This window comes from Mastigoproctus giganteus, chromosome 1 (assembly GCF_048544385.1).
Source record: "Mastigoproctus giganteus isolate SK-2022 chromosome 1, ASM4854438v1, whole genome shotgun sequence".
Taxonomy (NCBI): Eukaryota; Metazoa; Arthropoda; class Arachnida; order Uropygi; family Thelyphonidae; genus Mastigoproctus; species Mastigoproctus giganteus.
This window is the reverse complement of record NC_143575.1, coordinates 217,487,071-217,510,220: the sequence shown is the minus strand read 5'-3', so window position 1 is coordinate 217,510,220 and position 23,150 is coordinate 217,487,071. Positions and strand designations below refer to the sequence as shown.

Genomic DNA, 23,150 nt, shown 5'->3' with positions numbered 1-23,150 from the left:
GCCCCTCCTGTGACAGAGAAATAGCTACACTTTTTTTTCTTGGTGTCAACTGAACATATGAAGCCATACTTACACCTCTGCAAAACAGGATACTAATGAGCACGTATACCCTTCCAATGCTGTATTTTAGAAACGGCTAATGTAGTACCTTGCAATTATTGTCTGATGCAATAGAAGCATTATCTGATACAATACCCTTGCTTTGAGACAAACAAAATAATAAAGGGGTAAAAGAAAGGGTTTTTGCTTCCGTAAAGGTGAGTACAGTGGTCTCAGAAAGTTTTTAAATTCTGTACAGTGGGATAAACTGACGATGTTACCAACAGTAAATTCTAAGTGGGAAGCATTCAAGGAATTAATTGTGGAAGCTACTAAAAGTTTCATACCTATTAAGAAATATTGTTCGAGGTTTAGGCCTAAATGGTTATCAAATGAACTAATGAGACTCGTAACAGAGAAGAAAAATGCATGGGATGCATATAAATTTTCAAGTGACTCAGAAGCCTATAATCAGGTCACAAAGGAGGTTAGGCAGGCAAAGGCAGATTACGAGAAATCCTTGGCAAAGGATGCTAAGAAAAACAGCAAGGATTTCTTTACTTATATAAACTCAAAAAGAAGGGGATGAATCTGATTGGTCCACTTGATATTGATGGATCGACTGTTGATGATCCTGCCCAGATAGCAAACAAACTGAATGAGTATTTTGCATCTACATTCACACACAAGGAGTTATTAAGGTTTGGAAATGGCAGAAGGTTATCAAATTGTAGCAGGATACTTAATGATTTTGTAATAACTGAGAGCAAAGTGGAGGAGAAATTGTTGAAGTTAAACATAAGAAAAGCACCTGAGGTGGATAGGATCTATCCAGTTATATTAAAGGAGGTAGCAAAGCAACTAAGCAAACCCTTCGCCATAATTATGAGAGCATCCTTGAACTCAGGGGAGGTCCCTCCAGACTGGAGATGTGCAAATGTATCCCCAATTCACAAAGGGGGATCGAAGGGTGACACGAGTAATTACAGTCCAGTTACTTTAACTTCTGTTCCGGGTAAAATAATGGAGTCACTGTTAAAGATGCATTGCAGGATCATCTAGACAAGACTGCAGCAATAATTCAGACACAGCAGCATGGGTTTGTTAAGGGAAAGTCTTGTCTGACAAATCTGATTGGTTATTATGATGTGGTTACAAGAGAACAGGATGTAAAAAATAATTTTGATATCATATACTTGTATTTCAGGAAAGCTTTTGACACTGTTGCACATGGAAGACTACTATACAAATTGGAGCAGAATGGTATTAAGGGTAAATTGCTACAATGGATAAAAGGGTGGTTGAGTGGGAGAAGACAGAGGGTTGTAATCAATGGGTGCTGCTCTTCGTGGACTGATGTTATTAGTGGAGTCCCACAGGGTTCAGTGTTGGGTCCACTGTTGTTTTGTTTATTTATCAATAATATTGATGAAGGTATATCAAGCTTAACGTCGTAGTTTGCAGATGATACAAAGGTTGGCAGGGTTGTTAATGACAGTAATGGCAGTGTGCTACTGCAACAGGATCTAGATAATTTGGGCAGATGGGCTAAGAAGTGGCAACTGAAGTTAACCTTGACAAATGCAAAGTACTGCATATGGGTAGAAGTAACCCCACAGTAACATACCAACTGTGTGGTACTACACTTAAGGTGGTAGAAAATGAAAAAGACCTGGGAGTAATTGTGCAGGCAGATATGAAGTTTTCTGAGCAATGCAGACTGGATGCCAGGGCAGGTCATGGGGTTTTGTCAATGATATATAGGAATTTTGCTAGCAAGGAAAAAGGAAGTGATTATCCCTCTGTATAAAGCAATGGTCAGGCCACACCTTGAGCACTGCGTACAGGTCTGGAGGCCTCATTTTAGGAAGGATGTAGATTTACTTGAGCATGTACAGAGAAGGGCAACAAGATTGGTGAGGGGAATGAAGGGATCCTCTTACCAAGAGAGGCTTAAGTTCTGCAAATTGCAGTGCCTGGAGACTAGGCACCTGCACGGTGATCTGATTGAGGTATATAAGGCCTTGAATGAGTTGAGCACGCTGAATTCTGATGGGATCCTTCCACTTGTTCTGATTATGAACCTAAGGGGGCATAAATTCAAATTAAGAAAAGACAGATGTAGAATAGATGTGCAGAAATTTGCCTTTAGCCAGCGGGTGGTTAATTGTTGGAACAAGCTTCCATCTGTCGTGGAAGTTGATAGGTTAAATAAATTTAAGGAGGAACTGGACAGGCATTTGGAGGGACTGGTGTGTTTTTTTTTTTTTTTTTTTGGCTGATGCTGCATAAGCTCACACACATGCTTTCTTGCATCACATGGCACCACTACTACTGTAATCAAACAATATCTTACATGCTTCACTATAAATGTTAATTTTTTTAAGGTGATGCAGTTTTTTTGTCCGCCACTGTATATATGCATTTTTCCCTGTGTGTGTGTGTGTGTGTGTGTGTGTGTGTGTGTGTGTGTGTGTGTGTGTGTGTGTGTGTGTGTGTGTACGTACACTGGGTTTTCTTAAAGGAAAATTCAAAGTTTTATGTTTAAAACAACTTGACTTTATTCTTATTTTTAAATAAATATATAATAATAACTTGATTTATCATAATTTGCAATATGCCTGGATGCCACAGTGAATCCAGGCTGTTCTGGAGGGTAAAAGTGGACCTACTTGCTATTAGGTAGGTAGGCGCACTTAAAAGTGGCCACTCAGTGTATATGTAAACATAACTATTAGATCTAAGTATTTATGTGTGCATATTAATGTGTGTAAGGGGTCTTCAGCTGAAACTTGAAATGTAAGCATTATTAAATACACTGAAAAAAAAAAAAAAAATCTTTGACAAAATTAATGGTTTCTTGTATAAAAATTAAAAAAATACTTATTAATCATTCTTACTCTTAATTTTTATTTTACCTGATTCTTTAACTGCCTAATAAGAGTTTTATTAGCTTGACCATCTCTAGTATGTTCCAACATAGTCTGTGCATCTTTCAATAATGCTTTGGTTCTTTTCAGATCCCGTCTCAACCTTCTCTCTATTTCTGGATCTGTGGGTGGTGGCTGATCACTTAACTCAATAATTCTTCTTTCAAGTTCATGCTTCTGTTTAACTAACTGATGATGCTCCTCTTGTTCAGATTCTAACTGGGCTTCAAGATTTTTAACCTAAAGGATTTAATGTAAAAGTTATAAAATAAAATTTTTCTGATATATGAAATGAAAAATCATTAAGTAGCCAGAAATTTACTTAAGTAGCACTTTCAAAATATATATACTTATAACGTATGCTATCTATATATATACTTATAAAGTACACTTTCAATATACAGGGTGATCCACTACCAGTGCGACAAACTGGCAGGAGGTGTAGGGGGCACAAAGACGAATCGGAATCACATAGCATTGCAGGGTCCGAAATGTCTTCGTTATGCGGTAGAGGACGTTGAACGGGAGTTCGCGCGTGAACAGCGATCCCACAGGAAGTCAGCATTTGCGAACCGGTTCCCGAGGCAGTAGGATGAATAAAGTTCTCCGGAGTGGATAATCCGCAGGCTCCAATGATTGGACGCATTGCAGATGGTATTGCAGATGGTTACAGTCTCGTGTAACCTTCTGTGCACACGTGCGAAAATCGTATGATGAGGAGCACGCCTGTGCGGGAAACATTCCTGGTACAAGCGCAGAGCGGTACGCCCATTACAGTCTGCAGCTCCATATGCGAGGTGCATGTCGGCCAGTTCAACGTTTGAATACTTGTCCATCCTACTGTCTTGGGAACTGGTTCGCAAATGCTGACTTCCAGCGGGATCACTGTTCACGTGACCTCCCATTCAACATCCTCTACCGCATGACGAAGGCATTTCGGACCCTGCAATGCTATGTGATTCCGATTCATCTTTGTGTCCCCTACACCTCCTGCAAGTTTGTCGCACTGGTAGTGAATCACCCTGTATATAAAGTACACTTTCTATATATATACTTATACACTAAATATACATATTTGTAGGACATTAAATGCTGAGGAATGCCTTAAACAAAAGGTTAATAAAGTGTTCTTTATCAATAAAATAAAAGCCCACCCCACATCATTTTCATGAATACTTTTGGAGAAAATAGAACAACCTGGGTAACTTGTGCTTTTTCAAAAATATTTCTAAAAGCAAATAATTAAAAGAATCAGCTTTTTTCCATGGGAGAAGTCACACAAAACTTACTGACTTCACTACTGTTTAAGAAACAGAGTGCATATACTGAGCACATGGCTAATATTTTCCATGCTGGACACTGCAGAGATAGTTTTGAAGTCCACATTGATAAATAAAACATGATGCAAATGTCTATTAAAAAAAAAAGGGAATCTGAAAGGAAAAAAAAAAAAAACTTTCCAGAACACCAAAAAAAGACCACTTTCTAATGAAACTGGAAAAGTTGGCAGGTCTGTAATAGGGAAGTTGGAAAAAGTTTCGTTCAGCAATGTACAGATTAATATGAATAAGAGTTATGAAGAAGTTAAAATAAAGGTGAACTTGAGAAAAATTGCTTCCAATCTTTCTCAAGTGGTATATGAAGCACAAGTGATAAAGAAAGTGGGCAGAACAGTTGACATAAGAAAAGTGATTGTGCCACATTACTGAAATAATGAAAACAACTTAAAGTTTTCCATACTGAAACAAAATCAATTAACTGTAAATACTACTAAAAGTACCTACTTGCTAGATAAGAAAAACTCACTGCATATTTTTCTGACTTTGCTAATATTTTCTACTACATTTAAATTGTTTAAATGTTTTATATTATGTACATGTGAACTTCAAAAAATTTAGAGTGCAGTAAAGTTCATGTGCATCAAATGTTAGAAATTTCAGCTATTTTATTAAATAATATAACTGAGATTTCAAAATTACTATAGTGACGTGCTGTACATATAATTTTGCAGGGACAATAAATTTAAATATAAGCAGCAGCTTATTATGTTTAAATCCTGATCTTTTCCACTTTACACTAAACAGCAACTTCTAATTTATTATGCAGAGGTTGGTTTCACTAATATTAATTGATTGTTCATGCAATTTGCCATCTCTCCTCATATGAGTGCCTTTTAGCAAATCTCATAAGATGCACTGCCCATCTTTGAACCTTATCAAGAATTCTTTTTTTTTTTTTTCCTTTCAGGAATGTTCGCATATACAGTCAGTTCTTGTATAGCACGATAGTTGTGTTTCTAGAAACTCTTGTGCAATGCAAAATCGAGCAATATAAACAACAGGCCCTATGGGAAAAGTAGGGTTAGTTGCCGACCACCCAAAACCGAACACACATTTGTAACTAAAACATTACCAAAACACAATAAATAATCATAATAAAATACGTTAAGTATTTTATTATGACTATTACGTAATAAAATATTGCTAATGCTTTTGCTTCCATCATAAGCAAACTTGTTTTTTGTTTCATTTTCTATCCAAACAGATGACAGCCGTTCCATCCCTTCCAACGCTTTGTGTCTTGATCTAATGGATTTTAATTACACTTTGAATTGTTCTTGCTATGAAAGTTTTTATTTTCTCTGCATTCTTTCTAATTCTTGGTGTTGCCTCATTTAGGACTGTAGCACGTGCAATATCACATAGTCTTTCATTTCGCTCAAAGCGTTTCACAGTTTCATATTTTTTCGCTATCGACAGTGGTGGACTGGCCATAAGCCTTACTGGGGAAACCCCAGTGGGACGGAGGCCGGTGTGATTTTGGCCATAAACCATAGTGAGGCCACTTCAAATTTTCCCGGGTAAGAATTTTTGACTCAGTCCACCTCTGTTTATCGATATTGCTTTTCCTCTCTGAATCTGCAGTGTCTTCACCAGGATGCTTCCTTTTCATACCTTTTAAGTATTTCACTCATTTTTAGGGAATAAAGCACAATTACAAAATGAGGAGGCACGCTTGATACACATAAACAAAGCTGCGCACATGTAGCAACTGAATAAACAACACCGTAAAAGCAGAGATACACTATTAACACCTCATGTTTTACTAAAGCACATTTCTGGGGATTACTACCATAAAACAATAGCGTTGCGTTTCTGCTAGTGGAATCAGTTGTAAACTCGATCTAATGGCATTTGCGATAATACCGATAGCTGGAATTGTGTGAGTTTTTTCTTTATTATGGTGAAATGTGTTTCCCCTTCACTGATATAAAAAACATAAATACATTTTCAGGATCTTCTCATCATTCCTATCGTGTTGTGTTCAGTTGGAGTGATTCTGCTTGTGACTGCCATTTCTTGACAACGCAAAGGTGAATCGTGCATAAGCGAATTCGGTTCGTGTTATATACGATATCTTTCCTCTATTTATAAATTGTGTATGATCGAATTCGTGTAGTGTGTTATACAAGGACTGACTCTGTGTGTGTGTGTATGTGTGTGTATATATATGCCTATTGTCTTCACTATGTCTGTCCATCCATTTACATGAAACAGAATGACTCCAAGTGGATGCATTTTCACAAAATTTTATATTTGGGTCTTTTAAAAATATTTCTCAAGCTGTTTCAAATTTCATTTACATTGGACAAATAGAAATTTGGAAATATATTATTTACTTTTTCCATACGAATTGTACAGAAAAAAAGAAATTCACAGATTAAATGTAGTTTTAATGCAGATTGTTAGCTTCAGAGGGTCCAAATGTGTATTGTAGGCAGTGCTTTTTTTGTAAAAAAAAAAAAAAAAGTCAGTACTCATTCTTTACTGGCAGGAAAAACTAAATTAAAAGTATATGAAAATAAAACTAAAAAAGTATTTACTGATTAGCATTAGTAGTAACATGATGCAAGAAAGCAAGCTTATACAGCATCAGCATCAACAGTTATGTAGAAAATTTCAGTATAATACTGCATGTAGGTACAAGATTGCTATTTTTCTTGGTTTTAATTCTATTCTCCTGTACAACTTTTTTCTGCTCTTGTAGTTCTTAGACTAACTCTTTGGAAACCTCCAGAGTAGAGTCTTTTCACCATTTTAGTGATTCAGCAGTATTCTTGAGGCATTTCTGAATAAAAAATAGAGAAAGTGCACATTTAGATTGGCATGTTTGAAAATGTATTATTAGGAACAGTAGTAATTCCTTTTGGAATATCTCTGTTCTTTATTTCTTAAGATGGGATGTGTTAAAGTTGGTTTGGTGTGTTCCTGAAGAAATTGATCCCAGAGGCTTAAGTGATGAATAACTTTCTTTGTGAGGTATGTCAGCTCCTTTCAGCTTTAGGATTTTAACTTTTCCCACCCAGGTTTCTGGCCCCACCATGGGAAGGTAGGAGCAGTATTTGGTATGAGCAGGTTAAGATTAGTAGGCATTAGTAATCAAATTATGAAAAATAAAGGTAACTCTCCTTTTTTGCTCCATATCCATAATTTTGAAAAAAAGAGCTACTATTAAATAAAAAGATTTATTAATGATAGTAGTGTAAAAGAACCATAAGCACTTTAGAAAATCAGAACAAAAGCAATTTGTTAACTTTGAAAAGTGCTCGTATTGCTTTTCTCACCGCCGAAGGCTGGTGAGAAAAGCAATACGAGAAGGCTGGTGCCACTAGTTAGTAAATTTCCATAAAGTATACATTCATTTTCACAGGAAGGCATGTAGATCCCTTTTCAGCACACAAATTAAATAAGATGAAAGAGAAAGCCTCTTACCACCAAGTGCTCAATATCCTCTTTTAATACCCTTGATACTTCAGTTTTTCAGTTTTATTGAAGGTAGATATTTTAAAGGATTAGTGGTAATATAAGTCATACAGTGCAAAGAATCTATAGAATTTTGCTTCACCGAAAAAAAAAAAAGAAAAAAAAAAAAGGGGAAATAAAAGAAAATACAAATTATGTGCTTCCCTCCTCATGTACTGTCGCAGACAAAAAAACCGCATCACTTGTGAATTTTGCTGTTGTGATTGTTATTTGATTTTTAGGAGCATTAGCAACTAAGGCTATATTGCTCCGGGGATATGCGGTAGTCATTCCCTGACCTTTCTACATCCTCCGTATTTGGTGGTCACAGGCTCGAACCCCGGTCTAATCAAGAAGCGCTTGCTATGCACTGCTGCTCCTGCTCTCCTGTGTGAATTTTGCAAATAATGTGTTTTGCACTGCATTGTGGGTTGCAGAAATGTTTGAAATGTATTTGTTAGATGGGATGTATATCTCTGTGAATGAAATCCAATAAAAAGACTCCACTTGGTAAACCTGATTGCCATAAATATCTTCCCAAAGAGTAAAATGTGTAATTAATGGAAATATGAGAAATCATGCAAATGACAATCACGACAACCAAACATACATTTTATTGCATTTACGTGTACAAACTGAAATGACAAGTTAACGTAATAGTATTATGTACTGTAATCAACAAAACAAGTCCTCAACATTTTGATGTTCCTCCTCGAGCTGCAATTACAGCCTTGCTATGATCTGGCATAGAGTTAATCAACTTTTGGATTCCGTGATACCAATTTCGTGATACCACACCCTTACAATGCTCTCCTGCAGCTGATTCTTACTTGTTGGCTTCTTCTGAGAAATTTTAGATGGGATTTTATGACATTATGTACCAGCAATTTTATTTTATTTTACGACATTATGTACCAGCAATTCTCAATAGGGTTCAAATCTGAACTCTTGCTGGGCCAGTTCAACACTGTAATGCCAGCATTTCTGAGTATGACTGCACCTTAACGGAGAAAAACAAGGGAAAATATTGGTGTAAGTATGTTTTAAGCCTTGTGAGACAAGAAGACAAAATCATAATTAAATCTAAATAGCATAAAATTTACCAATTTTGCTGTGTGGCAAGGTGCTGAATCCTGTTGAAAAATGCAGTTTAGGACATCCATGTGGTGATCCCTATTAACGGGTTTCAGACACTTCTCCAAGATAGCAGTGTAGGTTTCTGCATTCACCATTCCGTTAATAAACTTAATTCACCCCACCTCTTTGCTTGTTATGGATCCCAAGACCATCTGACCGGAGAGGAACTTTACAGTCAGTGTTATGCATTCAGGATGGTATCTCTCCGATTTTTGTCTTCTGACATATCGCTTTCCATCCGAACCATGCAGGATGAATTTCGATTCGTCAGAAAAGATGACAGTGTCCCACTGCTCTTTTGCCCAAGAAAGTCACTTCTTCCTCATTTGTTGGGTCAACAAAGGCTTCTTTTTGGCCCAATAGGCATGCAAGACCACATTCCGAAAGCCGTATTTGGATAGTTCGTGCACTTGTTTCAACACCAGAGGCCATCTCTCTCAAAGTCCAGTTTTAGATCAGAAGCACTACAACTAGCATTGCAATTATGAAGGCACAGCCATTTCAAATATCAATCTTGGGAAGACGTAGTCACTCTGTTACGGCCTGATTCAGGTCTTCTCTACACATCACTGGTTTCACGCTTTAATTTTAGCATCCAAGATACTGTTGACTGGTGGCAGCCTATTTTATCAGTGATAGTACGTGTAGAAAGCCCTTCCTGAGGCAGAGCAAAAGCTACAGTTTTTTCTTGGTGTCAATGCCGTATTTATAGAAACAACTGATGCAATAGAAGCGTTATCTGACGCGATACCTTTGTTTTGCGACAAACAAAATGACCATAATCAAACAATATCTTATACGTTTCACTACAAAATGTTACTTTTTTTTTAAGGTGATGCAGTTCTTTTGTCCGCCACTGTAGTTACCTACATGAAGTGGAAAGTTGACCATTGAATTTCTTCTAACTGTCAGTGTGAAGGCAACTATCCGTGAAGGCAACTTATTCCAGTAATCAACAACTTGTAGGCTAAAAGAAAATTTCCTACAATCTAGTCTAAATCTCCTCCCTTGTAATTTTAATTTATGGCTCCTAGTCCTGGAACTCTTTATAACTGTGAAAATTATCTTCATTCATCTTACTAACCCTTATCAGAGCTTTATAGGTTGCCAAGCTATGTAAGGCCACATAAGAGTCTTTCCTTGTACTGTTATCCTTTTGCTAATCTGCAAGTTGCTCAGCTTTGGATACTTTAAAGAAGTTCAATGCCTTTTTTCAGATGAGCTCTCCGTACTTGGACACAGTAAAACACTTTGTTTGCCACATTACCATCACACTAAGTGATCAAGAATTTTTTGAAGGAATACTGCATGCTTTCAGGTTGTTCAGAAGATGTCCAATGTTGTATCCTGTAGAGTAGCATTTCTCAAACTTTCTGAGCCCACACCTCCTTTGATTGTAAAATTTTCCTAGCACCTCCCTTGAAGTAAAACATCCATAATTATGCAATTTCTAGTTCTCCGGCAAAACTAGAGTTTCTCCTATTGTGTGTGGTTTTTAACATTTCGCGATTCTGTAAGAAACTTGGTACGATGCTAGCAATGCATTTGATGGAACAGAAACTATTTTTTTGAACATTTGCTTTTGTTTATTAAACTCATCTAATTTTCTTTGAAAAAATTCTATTGGCTTACCAACGTATTCAAAATGCATAGTTTTAAGGTGCCATTTTAATTTGCCTGATCTCATACTATCTGCAGCCAAAACTTTCGTACAAAACAAACACATTGGTTTTTCCAGGCCATCTATAATAACACTTGTGAATCCTAATGATAAATAGGATGAATCGTAATTTCTTGTCCTCGGAGTTCTACCTCCTTGTTCCCTGTTGCTTGTATTCCAACTACCTTTACTTGTATCAGCATCAGTATCTTCATTATTAGTGGATTTTCTCTTGTAACCAGTCAAAAATTTATCCATTCGTCTAAAAATATTAGGATTAAATTTATATTCTTAAAAAATACAACTTCTAAATTACTAATGATTATTATCAGGCGCACCTCCCAGTTTGGAAATCGCTATTTGGTTTTTTTTTAGGAGCATTAGCAACTAAGGCCATATTGCTCCAGGATATGCGGTGGTCATTCCCTGACTTTTCCGCATCCTCCGTATTTGGTGGTGACGGGTTCGAACCCCGGTCTAATCAAGAAGGGTGTGCTAGGCACTGCTGCTCCTTCCCACCTGGCTACGGAGGCGCCTTTGGAAATCGCAGCTGTAGAGTCATCTTCAAATGCTAACACTGAGAACAAGCTGTTTTCGATTTTTTTAATTAAGCAATCACGCCAAAAACAATAAAAAACACAATCGCACACCGCTGAAACCATATTTTCAACCATGCAGCTAATGCTATACTATGCAATCTACCTATATATGTCATACATAGTATGCACTAAATCAATCCATTTCAGCAAAATATAATATTTTTTTTCCAAATAAATGTTTATCTCATGTTTATATCGAAGTTAGAGTGAGATAGGTGGTGGTAAATGCTTTAAAAAATAGGTTAAAAATTTAATGTTATGTTATGAAAGTTTATTTATATGTATATATTTTTTTATTTATATTTGTTATGTTATGAAAATTACATTTCTGTTAAACTTTTCGTGCCTCCTTTTGCACTAGTTCGTGCCTCCCCAGGGAGGCGCACCTCCCAGTTTGGAAATCGCAGCTGTAGAGTCATCTTCAAATGCTAACACTGAGAACAAGCTGTTTTCGATTTTTTTAATTAAAAAAGGTCACCACAGTGGGATATAGCTTGGAATCACTTTGTTTACTGCCATCTGTAACAATTAAAAATGGCCCATTTTTCAGAAAAAGCACTACTTCTTCTTTCCCTATCTGTGCAATTTCACTAATGCCTGTTGTTTTTTTCCTTCCACAACCATATTTTTTTTGCTATTGGTAAAAATATTTCTAAATAACATGCCTATATGAACAGCTCAACTGGGAAGAAGATTATGTTCTATGAAAAAAAAGATGCAAATAAACATTCTGCATATATGTCATCGTCACCATGAAACGCAACATTAACTTTTGCATTTCTTTCTATGCATTACATGTTGTCATTATGCTTATTTGTTTTAAAATGTCTGATTATATTGTATTTTCTACCACTTGAAATTGAAAATTCATATGACACACACGACAAAAGTATTATCTTTTGATACATTGAAAATCTTGCATATACATTCGTAGTAGTTGCAGTAATGGCAAATGATGCAAGAAAACAAGCTTATATAGCATCAGCAAAAAAAAAAAAAAAAAAAAACAGTTCACCCATCCATACCATCCAAAAATTTGTCTAGTTCTCCCTTGAATTTATTCAACCCATCCACTTCCACAACAACAGATGGAAGCCTGTTCCAATAATCATCCACCCACTGGCTGAAAGCAAGCTTCCACACATCTATCCTACAACCATCCTCCATCAACTTTAAATTATGCTCCCTTGTGTGTGTCTCTCTGTCTCAGCAAGTGGAAAAATACCATTAACATTCAGCTTACTCAATCCATTCAAGGCTTTAAACACCTCAATCAGATCTCCCTGCAGGTGCCTGGTCTCGAGATGGTGCAATCTGCAGAAATGAAGCCTTTCTAGGTAATAGCATCTTTTCGTTCCCTTCACCAATCTGGTTGCACTTCTCTGTACCGATTCCAGCAGATCTACATTCTTCCTAAAGTGAGACCTCCAGACCAAGTACTCAAGATACAGCCTGACCATGGCCGTATACAAAGGAATAATCCTTATACAAAGGGATAATTACCTCCCTATCCTTGCTAGCAAAGTTTCTGTATATCATTTACAAAAGCCCATGAGCTGTCCTGGCAGCGTGTCTGCACTGCTTAGAAATATGTCAGACACCTTAGAATACTTATGTCTTCTAAAATGTTATGTCCGTATTTCTTTGGCATCTTACTGAAAGATACTATTAATTAGCTTCACACTACATAAGTACCGTTATTACTCATAAGAGAAAAAAATTTTATTGTACATTTCTATTTTGCAACGTAACTATCACAGTACATTTGATGGCTAATTTATTGATGAAAAAATTTGCAAAATAAAAAAAATCCAACTTTAATATTTTTTTGTGAAAAGAAAAAGACAGGAAAAAGTAAGGTTTTGCAAAAAGACTGGGAAACACTGTGACCATATTACAACAGCAAGATAGAGAAGGGTCAGTTTGAGAAAAAAAAAAAAAAAAAATCTCCAACTTAATTCTGGAGAACTGGCAGCTATGAGAGGGGCAGCTCACTCAGCATATATGTACACATCCATGGTTGAAGGAATGACTTTAGCTAGATTATTCAATCTAATGGCAAAGAGGATTGCATTCAAGACTGAACCACGAGAGACCTTACACTTGTACTCATAGTGTTGCTGTGGTTGTCCCATACTAGCCATGAAAAATTCTTAATGCAAGGAAATTATGTATAAACCTGAGGTTTTATGCAGAATCTCTCTTGACGTTGTTACCTCTGAAGCCAGCTTCATAAAGATCCCAAAGGAGTCTACCACCCAATGAAGAGTTAAATGCTTTTTTTTTTAATATTAAACTTTACCACAATTAAATGCTGCTTGCTAATGAAAGCATTTCTAATCTTTGTTTCTACCTGAGCAGGTAGATTAAGGAGGACCAGTTTTTATTAAAGTCAAATTGCTATGTTGACAATTTCATCCATTTCTCCAATAGCACACCACTTGATCAAATATTTTACCTAAGCAGCTCATTAAGGATATGATAGTTATTTGGATTGTATGGGCCTTGACCAGTTTCAGGAAGGACAACTGCATGCCTCCAAGAAGAGGTGCAAATGTTACAGAAAATTCAACTGCATGAGGCTAACAGATGAGAGATGTTTCAACATGTATAGTGAACATCACTGTGACCTGGAGCAGTGTTTTTAACTGCATCTGAAGATTGAGCAAGTACATCTTCCTGAAATGGTCTGTTATATGAAAAGTGTTCCTTGTTTGTAAACTTTGGTCTCAACTATTTTTTTTTTTTTCCCTTTCAGTTTCAACTGATGGAATTTTGCAAAATAGGAAGAAATGGCAGATATGATACCAGATAAGAGGTTTCATCCAGAGTGTTAGCAATTTCATCTTCAATAGTTATCTTGTAGCTACTCCATTGTAGGATCAGGATTTGCAACTCATAGAAGATGCTTATTTGCATTCGCATGGATGCAAATATGCATAAGGATTAGGAAATGAGTACTGCCATGAGAGTCTTTAACATGGTTCAGTCAATACTGTGGTACACTGAGGAAGGGAAACTCAATGGCTTATGTACTTCTTGTATTTAGATTTATTGGATGGTATGGGATTTGTTATTCGACACAATTTATTGGTCATTTAATAAGGCTTCAATTAGATTTCTTCTAGGATTCTTATGTACAGAGGCCACAAAAGGTGATGTACATTCATGTGGTACATTGAGTGGGCAGAAATCACGGGATAACAACCTAGTAACGGACTATCATCCCTCTTTCAAAGCCGGTTAACTCACAATGTTTATCCATATTGACATTGAATTACCATCTACGCGAATACAGTGATGCAGTGTACCTATATACCTGCCAAGTGGTGGGTCATCCACTAGCGAGAGGGGTGACAGCGTCGCATTGCCCAGGAACCAGATATCCCATGAATTCTGTAATTTCAGTGTAAGGTTTTGTATCAAAATCGATGCATGTCTTTTAGAGGAATTACTACCTTTCCTGTCTTTTACATAGATATTATAGTTCGGCACTACAAAATGTACTTATAGAGTTAGATGAGTTACTAACTGCTATTAGCTTGAAATGATGGATCAGGTCTTTTAGTTTACCCTTTTTCCCTCTAATGCCTCTATAGTGTCAATGAACAATATGCTGCATTATACAGGATGTTTCAAAAATGATGGTCAATAATTTTAAAAGTGAAAAGTACAAACTAAAATAAACAAAAAAAGTCTCAGTGAACATCGGGCTGCAAATGAACCGTTTCTGAGATAATGCACATTTTCTGTTAAGATCCACCAATGACTATGGAAGCCCTAGTTTAGCAAAAAGCTGTGAATTACATTTTTAATTTTTGGTTTCAACACCACAGGATTTTAAAAATGTTACAGGATGTTCTTTCTAGTTATGCTTCTGGACCTACCTGCTCATACTCCATGTGTGAAGTGCCATGTTCTCTAAGATGTTGACGTACCCTGATGAATGTGGGCCTGTTGGGCTGCCTTTGGTGGGGAAATGCTTCTTGGTACAAATGTGCAATCTCGAGTGCACTGCCGTTGGCTTTACCACACATGAAGTGCATGTCCGCATATTCTTTGTTGCTGTAACTTCTTTCCATGTTGACTATCCTTTCACAAGTACTAGTATGCCTGCTATGTCTCAGAGCATTGAGAGAGGGGAAACGAGAAAATGAGCATAACCTAACCTAAACAAACAAGTCAGTGGTGGATACCAACTCTGTACAGTTCACCTTATCAGTGGTGGATCCCAAATAGAAATGTGCAATGAAAACGATTCACTTAAGGATCCATGTTTACTAGGCTTTTTTTGCATATTGTAGTCTGTACAGTTCACCTTTAAATTGCTGACCACCACTTATGAAACACCCTGTATACCTGCAGTGTTGTTAGTTTGATTTGACTGCTTTTTAAATCCTTATGGCCTTGCACTTTTTGTGACATGTTATATCCTTTTTGGGGAATACTGGATGAGATATTTCTACATCATCTTCAGGCTGCAAATGTTGATAACATTATCTTGTTGTTCCCCAAAAAAATTATTAATATTTGTTCACCATTATATGCATGTTTTTGGAGAAAAAGGTTTGAAAACACTGTTTTAGAGGTATCACTGTTTACAAGAATCAGTTGGACAGACAACTTGAGTAGTCAAGACCTGCTAATTGTCTAACAAAGTTTCGAGACTTTAGGACCACCATACATTTTTTTTTCTCTATGTTTACAAGAATCCTGATTCAAGTCTCTTATAGTGGCAGAATAGATGTGTGAGGGCCTGATTTCAAATGAAATGGGTATATTCTTAGGAATAGCAATTCCAATTTGTATTGCTTTTATATCTATTATTGGTTTTTTTTTTTTTTTTTAGCATAAGATTGGGAAGTTTCTACCTTATACCTTTGCATATTCTTTCCTGGAATCCACATGCACATGTTCAAGAGAAAACAGGACTGTCCCTATGGTTAGGGTAATCAGTAAGATAGTCTATACATGGTCTTTTGACCCTCACATTGGAAAAATGGCATCTACTCAGCATGCATTCTGTGAGTGACCAAAACATTGAAATTTGAAATATCTGATTGGAATGGGTATATAAAGATATACTCTGCAGGTGTTGATTACTTGTCTTTACTGTCAGTGGTATGACAGGTGAGTGTAACTGATCTTGTAGAAGTGACTGTCCATCTTTCTTTGTCATAATTAATTTTGCATGTATGCTAACTGATTTTTCATTTCCTGTACTATCTTTTGTTCAGTAGCAGTCAGAAAATCCCATTCCATAATCACTCTTAGATGTATTTAGGGATTATGTGGATTTGCTGGCACAAATAGGCTTGCAAATTTCAGTTTTTGAGTTTTAATGTAAGTAACTTTTCTGATAGTTTTTTCTGGATGTCTCAATTAAAATATCCACAGATTGTCAGTTAAGGGGTTCTGCAATTGCCTCTAGGTTTTTTCTGGATAAGAAATGAGGATAATAAGACAGATATTGTTGGGATATCAGAGAAGTGGTGTTACACAGACATAAGCAGTGCAGAATTGGAATTTGGTGAGTACAATGTGTACATAAAGGACAGACAGGACAGGAAGGGAGGAGGCATTATGCTGTTAGTTAAAAAAACACAAAATCTAAGGAAATGCATCCAACTGATGTTGGTGGACAATGCAATGTTGAGTCTCTCACACACAACACTGGTCACTCACACACTAGTAAGGCTTTTGTGGATTTATTGGATGATTGTTTTCTACAGCAGCATATTCGGGAGGCAAGTAGAGGGAGTAATACTCTGGATTTGATTATCAATAGCGATTCTTTATGCATTAAAATTCTGCAGATAAAGGAACCACTAGGTGGCAGTGATCACAGTGTGCTGAAGAGGGATTTACTCAAAGAGAGATAAAGGGAAGGGTTTTTCCTTTCATAAAAGTGTGGCGGTCTGAGACAGTATTTAAATTCTATACGGTCCCACCGTACAGAATTTAAATACTGTTAAACAAAGTAACAACTGAAGATGTTACCAACAGCAAATTCAAAATGGGAAGCATTCAAAGAATTAATCTTGGAAGCTACTAGACTTTTCATACCAACTAAGAAATATTGTTCAAAATTTAGGTCTAAATGGATGTCAGATGAACTAATTAGACATTTTTACAGGGAAGAAAAATGCATGGGATATATATATATATATATATATATATATTTTTTTTTTTTTTTTAGTTGTTGCTGCATTGGCTTCTGTGACCATATTGCACCTTCCAAGGTTTTTGCGTTTCTACTCTGTTCCAAGCCCGAGGCGGGATTCGAACACACAATCTTTGGGTTGCCAGGCAGGTCAGGCACTTTACCCACCCGGCTAGCTTGGTTGGCTACATATAAAATAACAGGTGACACAAAAGCCTATGATAGATATAACCTGGTCTGTAACCTAGTCACAAATGAGGTTAGGCAGGCGAAGGCAGATTACGAGAAATCTTTGGCAAAGGATGCAAAGAAAAACAGCAAAGAGTTCTTTACTTATGTAAACTCTAGGAAGGAGATGATTCAGATTGCTCCACTTGATACCGATGGTTCAACTCTTGATGATCCTGCTCAGGTAGCTAACAAACTAAATGAATATTTTGCTTCTACATTCACACATGAGGAGTTATTTAGGGAGGGGAATGCCAGAGGTGTATTAAACTCTGGCAGTAAGCTAGATAATCTTGTAATAACTGAGAGTAAAGTGCAGGAGAAATTGTTGAAGATAAACATAAGAAAGCCACCTGAGGTGGATGTAATCTATCCAGTTATATTAAAGGAGGCAGAAAACGAACTAAGCAAACCCTTAACCATAATTATGAGAGCTTCCCTGGACTCAGGGGAGATACCCATGGACTGGAGATGTGCAAATGTGATCCCAATCCACAAAGGAGGATCAAAGGGGGGATACAGGTAATTACAGACCTGTTAGTTTAACTTCTGTTCCAGGGAAATTGATGGAGGCACTGGTTAAAGAAGCACTGCAGGATCATCTAGACAAGACTTCAGTTATAGCTTGGACACAGCATGGGTTTGTTAAGGGGAAGTCTTGTCTGATCAATTTGATTGGATACTATGATGTAGTCACAAAGGAACTGGATGCAAAGAATAACTTTGATATCATATATTTGGATTTTAGAAAGGCCTTTGATACTGTTGCACATGGAAGATTGCTGCAGAAATTGGAGCAGTGTGGCATTGGAGCCAAATTGCTGCTATGGATAAAGGGATGGTTGAGTGGAAGAAGACAGAGAGTGGTAATCAATGGACACTGCTCTTCTTGGACTAATATTATTAGTGGAGTCCCTCAGGGTTCAGTGTTGGGTCCATTGTTGTCTTCTGTATTTATAAATGATATTGATGAAGGTATATCAGGCTTAATGTTCAAGTTTGCAGATGATACGAAGGTTGGCAGAGTTGTTAATGACACTAATGACAGTACTCTGCTGCAACAGGATCTATAAAAGTAGAGCACATGGGCTGAGAGGTGGCAAATGAAGTTTAACATTTACAAATGTAAAGTACTACATATGGGAAGCTACTAGTAACGTATCAAATCTGTGGTACTATACTGACAGTGGTAGAGAATGAAAAGAAACTGGAGGCAATTGTGCAGGCAGATATCAAGTTTTCTGAGCAGTGCAGACATCTGAAAGAGTAGCTCATGGTGTCTGGTCAATGATATACAGGAATTTTTCTAGCAGGGATAAGTAGGTGATTATCCCCTTGTATAAGGCAATGGTCAGGCCACACCTTGACACTGTATACAGGTCTGAAGGCCTCAATTTAAGAAGGATGTAGAGCTGTTGGAACGAGAACAGAGAAGGGCAACAAGATTAAGGATTTCTTTACTTATATAAACTCTAAAAGGAAGGGGATGAATCTGATTGGTCCACTTGATATCGACGGTTCCACTGTTGATGATCCTGCTCAGATAGCAAACAAACTGAATAAGTATTTTGCATCTGCATTCACACATGAGGAGTTATTAAGGTTTGAAAATGGCAAAAGGTTATCAAATTGTAGCAGTGTGCTTAATGATTTTGTAATAACTGAGAGCAAAGTGGAGGAGAAATTGTTGAAGTTAAACGTAAGAAAAGCACCTGGGGTGGATGGGATCTATCCAGTTATATTAAAGGAGGCGGCAAAGCAACTAAGCAAACCCTTAGCCATAATTATGAGAGCATCCTTGAACTCAGGGGAGGTCCCTACAGACTGGAGATGTGCAAATGTATCCCCAATTCACAAAGGGGAATCAAAGAGTGACACGAGTAATTACAGACCAGTTAGTTTAAATTCTGTTCTGGGTAAAATAATGGAGCCACTGGTTAAAGATGCATTGCAGGATCATTTAGACAAGACTGCAGCAATAATTCAGACACAGCATGGGTTTGTTAAGGGAAAGTCTTGTCTGACAAATCTGATAGGATATTATTATGTGGTTACAAAGGAACTGGATGAAAAAAATTATTTTGATATCATATATTTGGATTTCAGGAAAGCTTTTGACACTGTTGCCCACGAAGACTATTGAACAAATTGGAGCAGAATGATATTAACGGTAAGTTGCTACAATGGATAAAAGGACGGTTGGGTGGGAGAAGACAGACTGTGGTAATTAATGGGTGCTACTCTTCGTGGACTAACGTTATTAGTGGTGTCCAACAGGGTTCGGTGTTGTGTCCTCTGTTGTTTTGTATATTTATCAATGATATTGATGAAGGTATATCAGGATTAGTGTCGAAGTTTGCAGATGATACAAAGGTTGCCAGGGTTGTTAATGACAGTAATGGCAGTGTGCTACTGCAACAGGATCTAGATAATTTGGGCAGATGGGCTAAGAAGTGGCAACTGAAGTTTAACCTTGACAAATGCAAAGTACTGCATATGGGTAGAAGTAACCCCAGAGAAACGTACCAACTGTGAACTGTGTGGTACTACACTTAAGGTGGTAGAAAATGAAAAAGACCTGCGAGTAATTGTGCAGTCAGATATGAAGTTTTCTGAGCAATGCAGACAGGGTGCCAGGGCAGGTCATGGGGTTTTGTCAATGATATTGTTCATAATTGTTTTGTATTGTATTGTTTTGTCAATAATTTTGTTCCTCTGTATAATGCAATGGTCAGGCCATGCTTGAGTACTGCATACAGGCCTGGAGGCCTCATTTTAGGAAGGATGTAGGATTTGCTTGAGTGTGTACAGAGAAGGGCAACAAGATTGGTGAGGGGAATGAAGGGATCCTCTTACCAAGAGAGGCTTAAGTTCTGCAAACTGCAGTGGCTGGAGACTAGGCACCTGCACGGTGATCTGATTGAAGTGTATAAGGCCTTGAATGGGTTGAGCATGCTGAATTCTGATGGGATCCTTCCACTTGTTCAGATTACCAACCTACGGGGGCATAAATTCAAATTAAGAAAAGACAGATGTAGAATACATGTGTGGAAATTTGTCTTTAGCCAGCGGGTGGTTAATTGCTGGAACAAACTTCCATCTGTTGTTGTGGAAGTTGATTGGTTAAATAAATTTAATGAGGAACTGGACAGGCATTTGGAGGGAATGGTGTGATTTTTTTTTTTTTTTTTGGCTGATGCTGCATAAGCTCATTCACTTGCATCATCTGCCACTGCTACTACTAGTACTACTATTAGTGAATGGAACAAAGGGTTGCTCTTATGAAGAAAGGCTTAAGTTTTGCAAATTACAGTGTCTGGAGACTAGGCACCTGCGAGGTGATCTGATTGAGGTGCATAAAGCCTTGAATGGTTTTTGAGCATGCTCAATGCTGATGGAATTCTTCCTCTTGCTCAGAATAATCACCTGAGAGGGCATAAATTCAAATTGAGGAAAGACGGTTGTAGGATAGATGCTCGGAAGTTTGCCTTTAGCCAGCGGGTAGTTGATTGCTGGAACAAACTTCCATCTGTCGTAGAAGTTGATAGCTTAAATAGATTCAAGGCAGAACTTGACAAACATTTGGAGCGAATGGATGGGTGAAATAAGAATTTTTTTTTTTGGCTGATACTAATGCTAATTTGCTAAAGCTTGATCAGACAATGAATGCATCACAAGAAAGGCCAGGTACATTAGTCATAGAGGGGTCAAATTGACTCTCTTCATTCATGATCATTTTCCATGATCATTAGACCCATAGGTCTGATGGCACCTGGTGGCTCTACCCCTTATTCTTGTTTTCTCATGGCAGTGCTGGCCCTGCCATGAGAAGACAGGAATAGTGCCACCAGGTGACCAAGCATTAGTATAAATATATACAAAGTTTCTCTTAGTCTTATAAAGGAAAGTTACATATAATGACAATTCCAATAAACATCAAAATTATTAAAAACTTTATAATATACTTTCTGAAGAAACACAGAAATCTGAAGAAAATCAACTCTGCCAAGGACTAGGTGACAGTGTTGAAATGGAATCAACACTTATTATAGAGCTTTTCAAATTCATAATAATAGACTTTTATTGTATATTTTAAAACTTCTTAACTCTTGTGAACCCTCAATTCAAAACATTTAAATAATTTAAATATAATTAGAATTTAATTACCTTTTTTGAAAAACTGGCTCGTGTTTCTTCAACTTCTTCTTCCCTCACAGACATTTCTCTGCGATGCTCTTGCCTTTGTTTTTCTAAAGACATTTCTAAACGTAGTTTTGCCTGTTCTAACATCTGCACTTGAGCAACCAGTTCTTCAAGTTCTTCTTCCTGATCTCTTAATTTGCGTTCTAGTTCTTGTTTCACTCTCTTCAGTTGAGTTACCTTATAGAAATTGCAAGAATTAACAAGAGAATTATAGTTAATCAGCTTTTATTTAAAAGACATTTACTTTTTTACTGGCATTAAAAGAAATGCTTTATAAAAATTTCAAACTATTCAAAATAAGGCAGTTGAAGGATTCATGCAGGAATAACTAATTTGATTAAAATATTCATTATGCTCCATTGATTTATCACAATATAAATAGTCAATTATATAATTACTGTAAATTACGAAAAAAAAAAATGCTTTGGAACAGTGTGATTCCTTCATCTATGGGGAATTATTACATACATATAAAGATGATTAGATTCTGGAAGAAATAATGTATACAGTAATCCCATTATCATTTCAGACACAATGAAGCCAAGGGAAAGAGCATATAGAAAGAGAATGTCTTAAACAAAAAGAGGTCAGGTGGTTAGTGTGCATGGTATGACTGGACATGTAGGACGTGTTAAGCCTGATGTAGCTGAGTGGTCAGGCGCGAGTGCAGTAGCACATGCTCTTTAAGTGGACTGGAGTTCAAGCCTGTGACTGCTAAATATGATTAATATTTGTATTGATTGATTTATTGAAAAATCAATCAATACAAATATCAATCAATACAAAATCAATGGTTGTGCCGGAGTATAAACAAGAACATTATGTAGCTTCTGTATGCTGCAAGTCATGCCAAATGACTGTTGAGAGCAGGGAGGCTGCTCATGTGATATGCCACTGGATACAGTTATTGCTGCTGGAAAAAATGCCAGCATATTCTGTTGAAGAGAACTACTTTGGATGGCAGATAGAACTCTAGCAATGTTCCTGTTGAGAGCTTTTTTGTAGTTTTCCTGTATATGGACTGACTCAAGGAATTCTTCCTTTTTTTGGTTGTGAGTGAGGTTTAAAACCTTAGGATCAGAGATTTGGAAGCATGGTCAACAAAAATGTAGTATACTTAACTTTATCCCGCTTCATACTGTGTTAGTCAATCCTTGTTTGTAGTTTCCTGGAAATTTGCCCTACTAATGTTAGTCAATCCACAGCTGCAGTCAAGTTAGACTGCATCTCTCTCTCGTTAGGTGAGGGGCAAAGTTGGGGATTTTTTAAAGGTTTTTTGCTTCCTTTAACATTGTATTTTTTAGCAAGTCTACTATCAGTTTCCCTATACCTGGATAGAAGGAAAATATGAACTGGGGCCTGTCTAAGGACACTGCATCGTGAGTGGGA

At 37.0% G+C, this 23,150-nt stretch overlaps 1 protein-coding gene across 1 annotated transcript in view; it reads right to left on the bottom strand.

Moving 5' to 3' along the window:
- The window catches only part of Mhcl (Myosin heavy chain-like), a 938,273-nt gene that overhangs the window by 193,258 nt on the left and 721,865 nt on the right, over positions 1-23,150 (bottom strand). Inside the window, exons 27-28 of the mRNA XM_090376088.1 lie at positions 21,726-21,938; positions 2,958-3,209 (exon numbers count right to left, since the gene is read on the bottom strand). Coding sequence (XP_090232214.1) covers positions 2,958-3,209; positions 21,726-21,938 — 465 coding nt within the window. The remainder of the gene's footprint in view (positions 1-2,957; positions 3,210-21,725; positions 21,939-23,150) is intronic.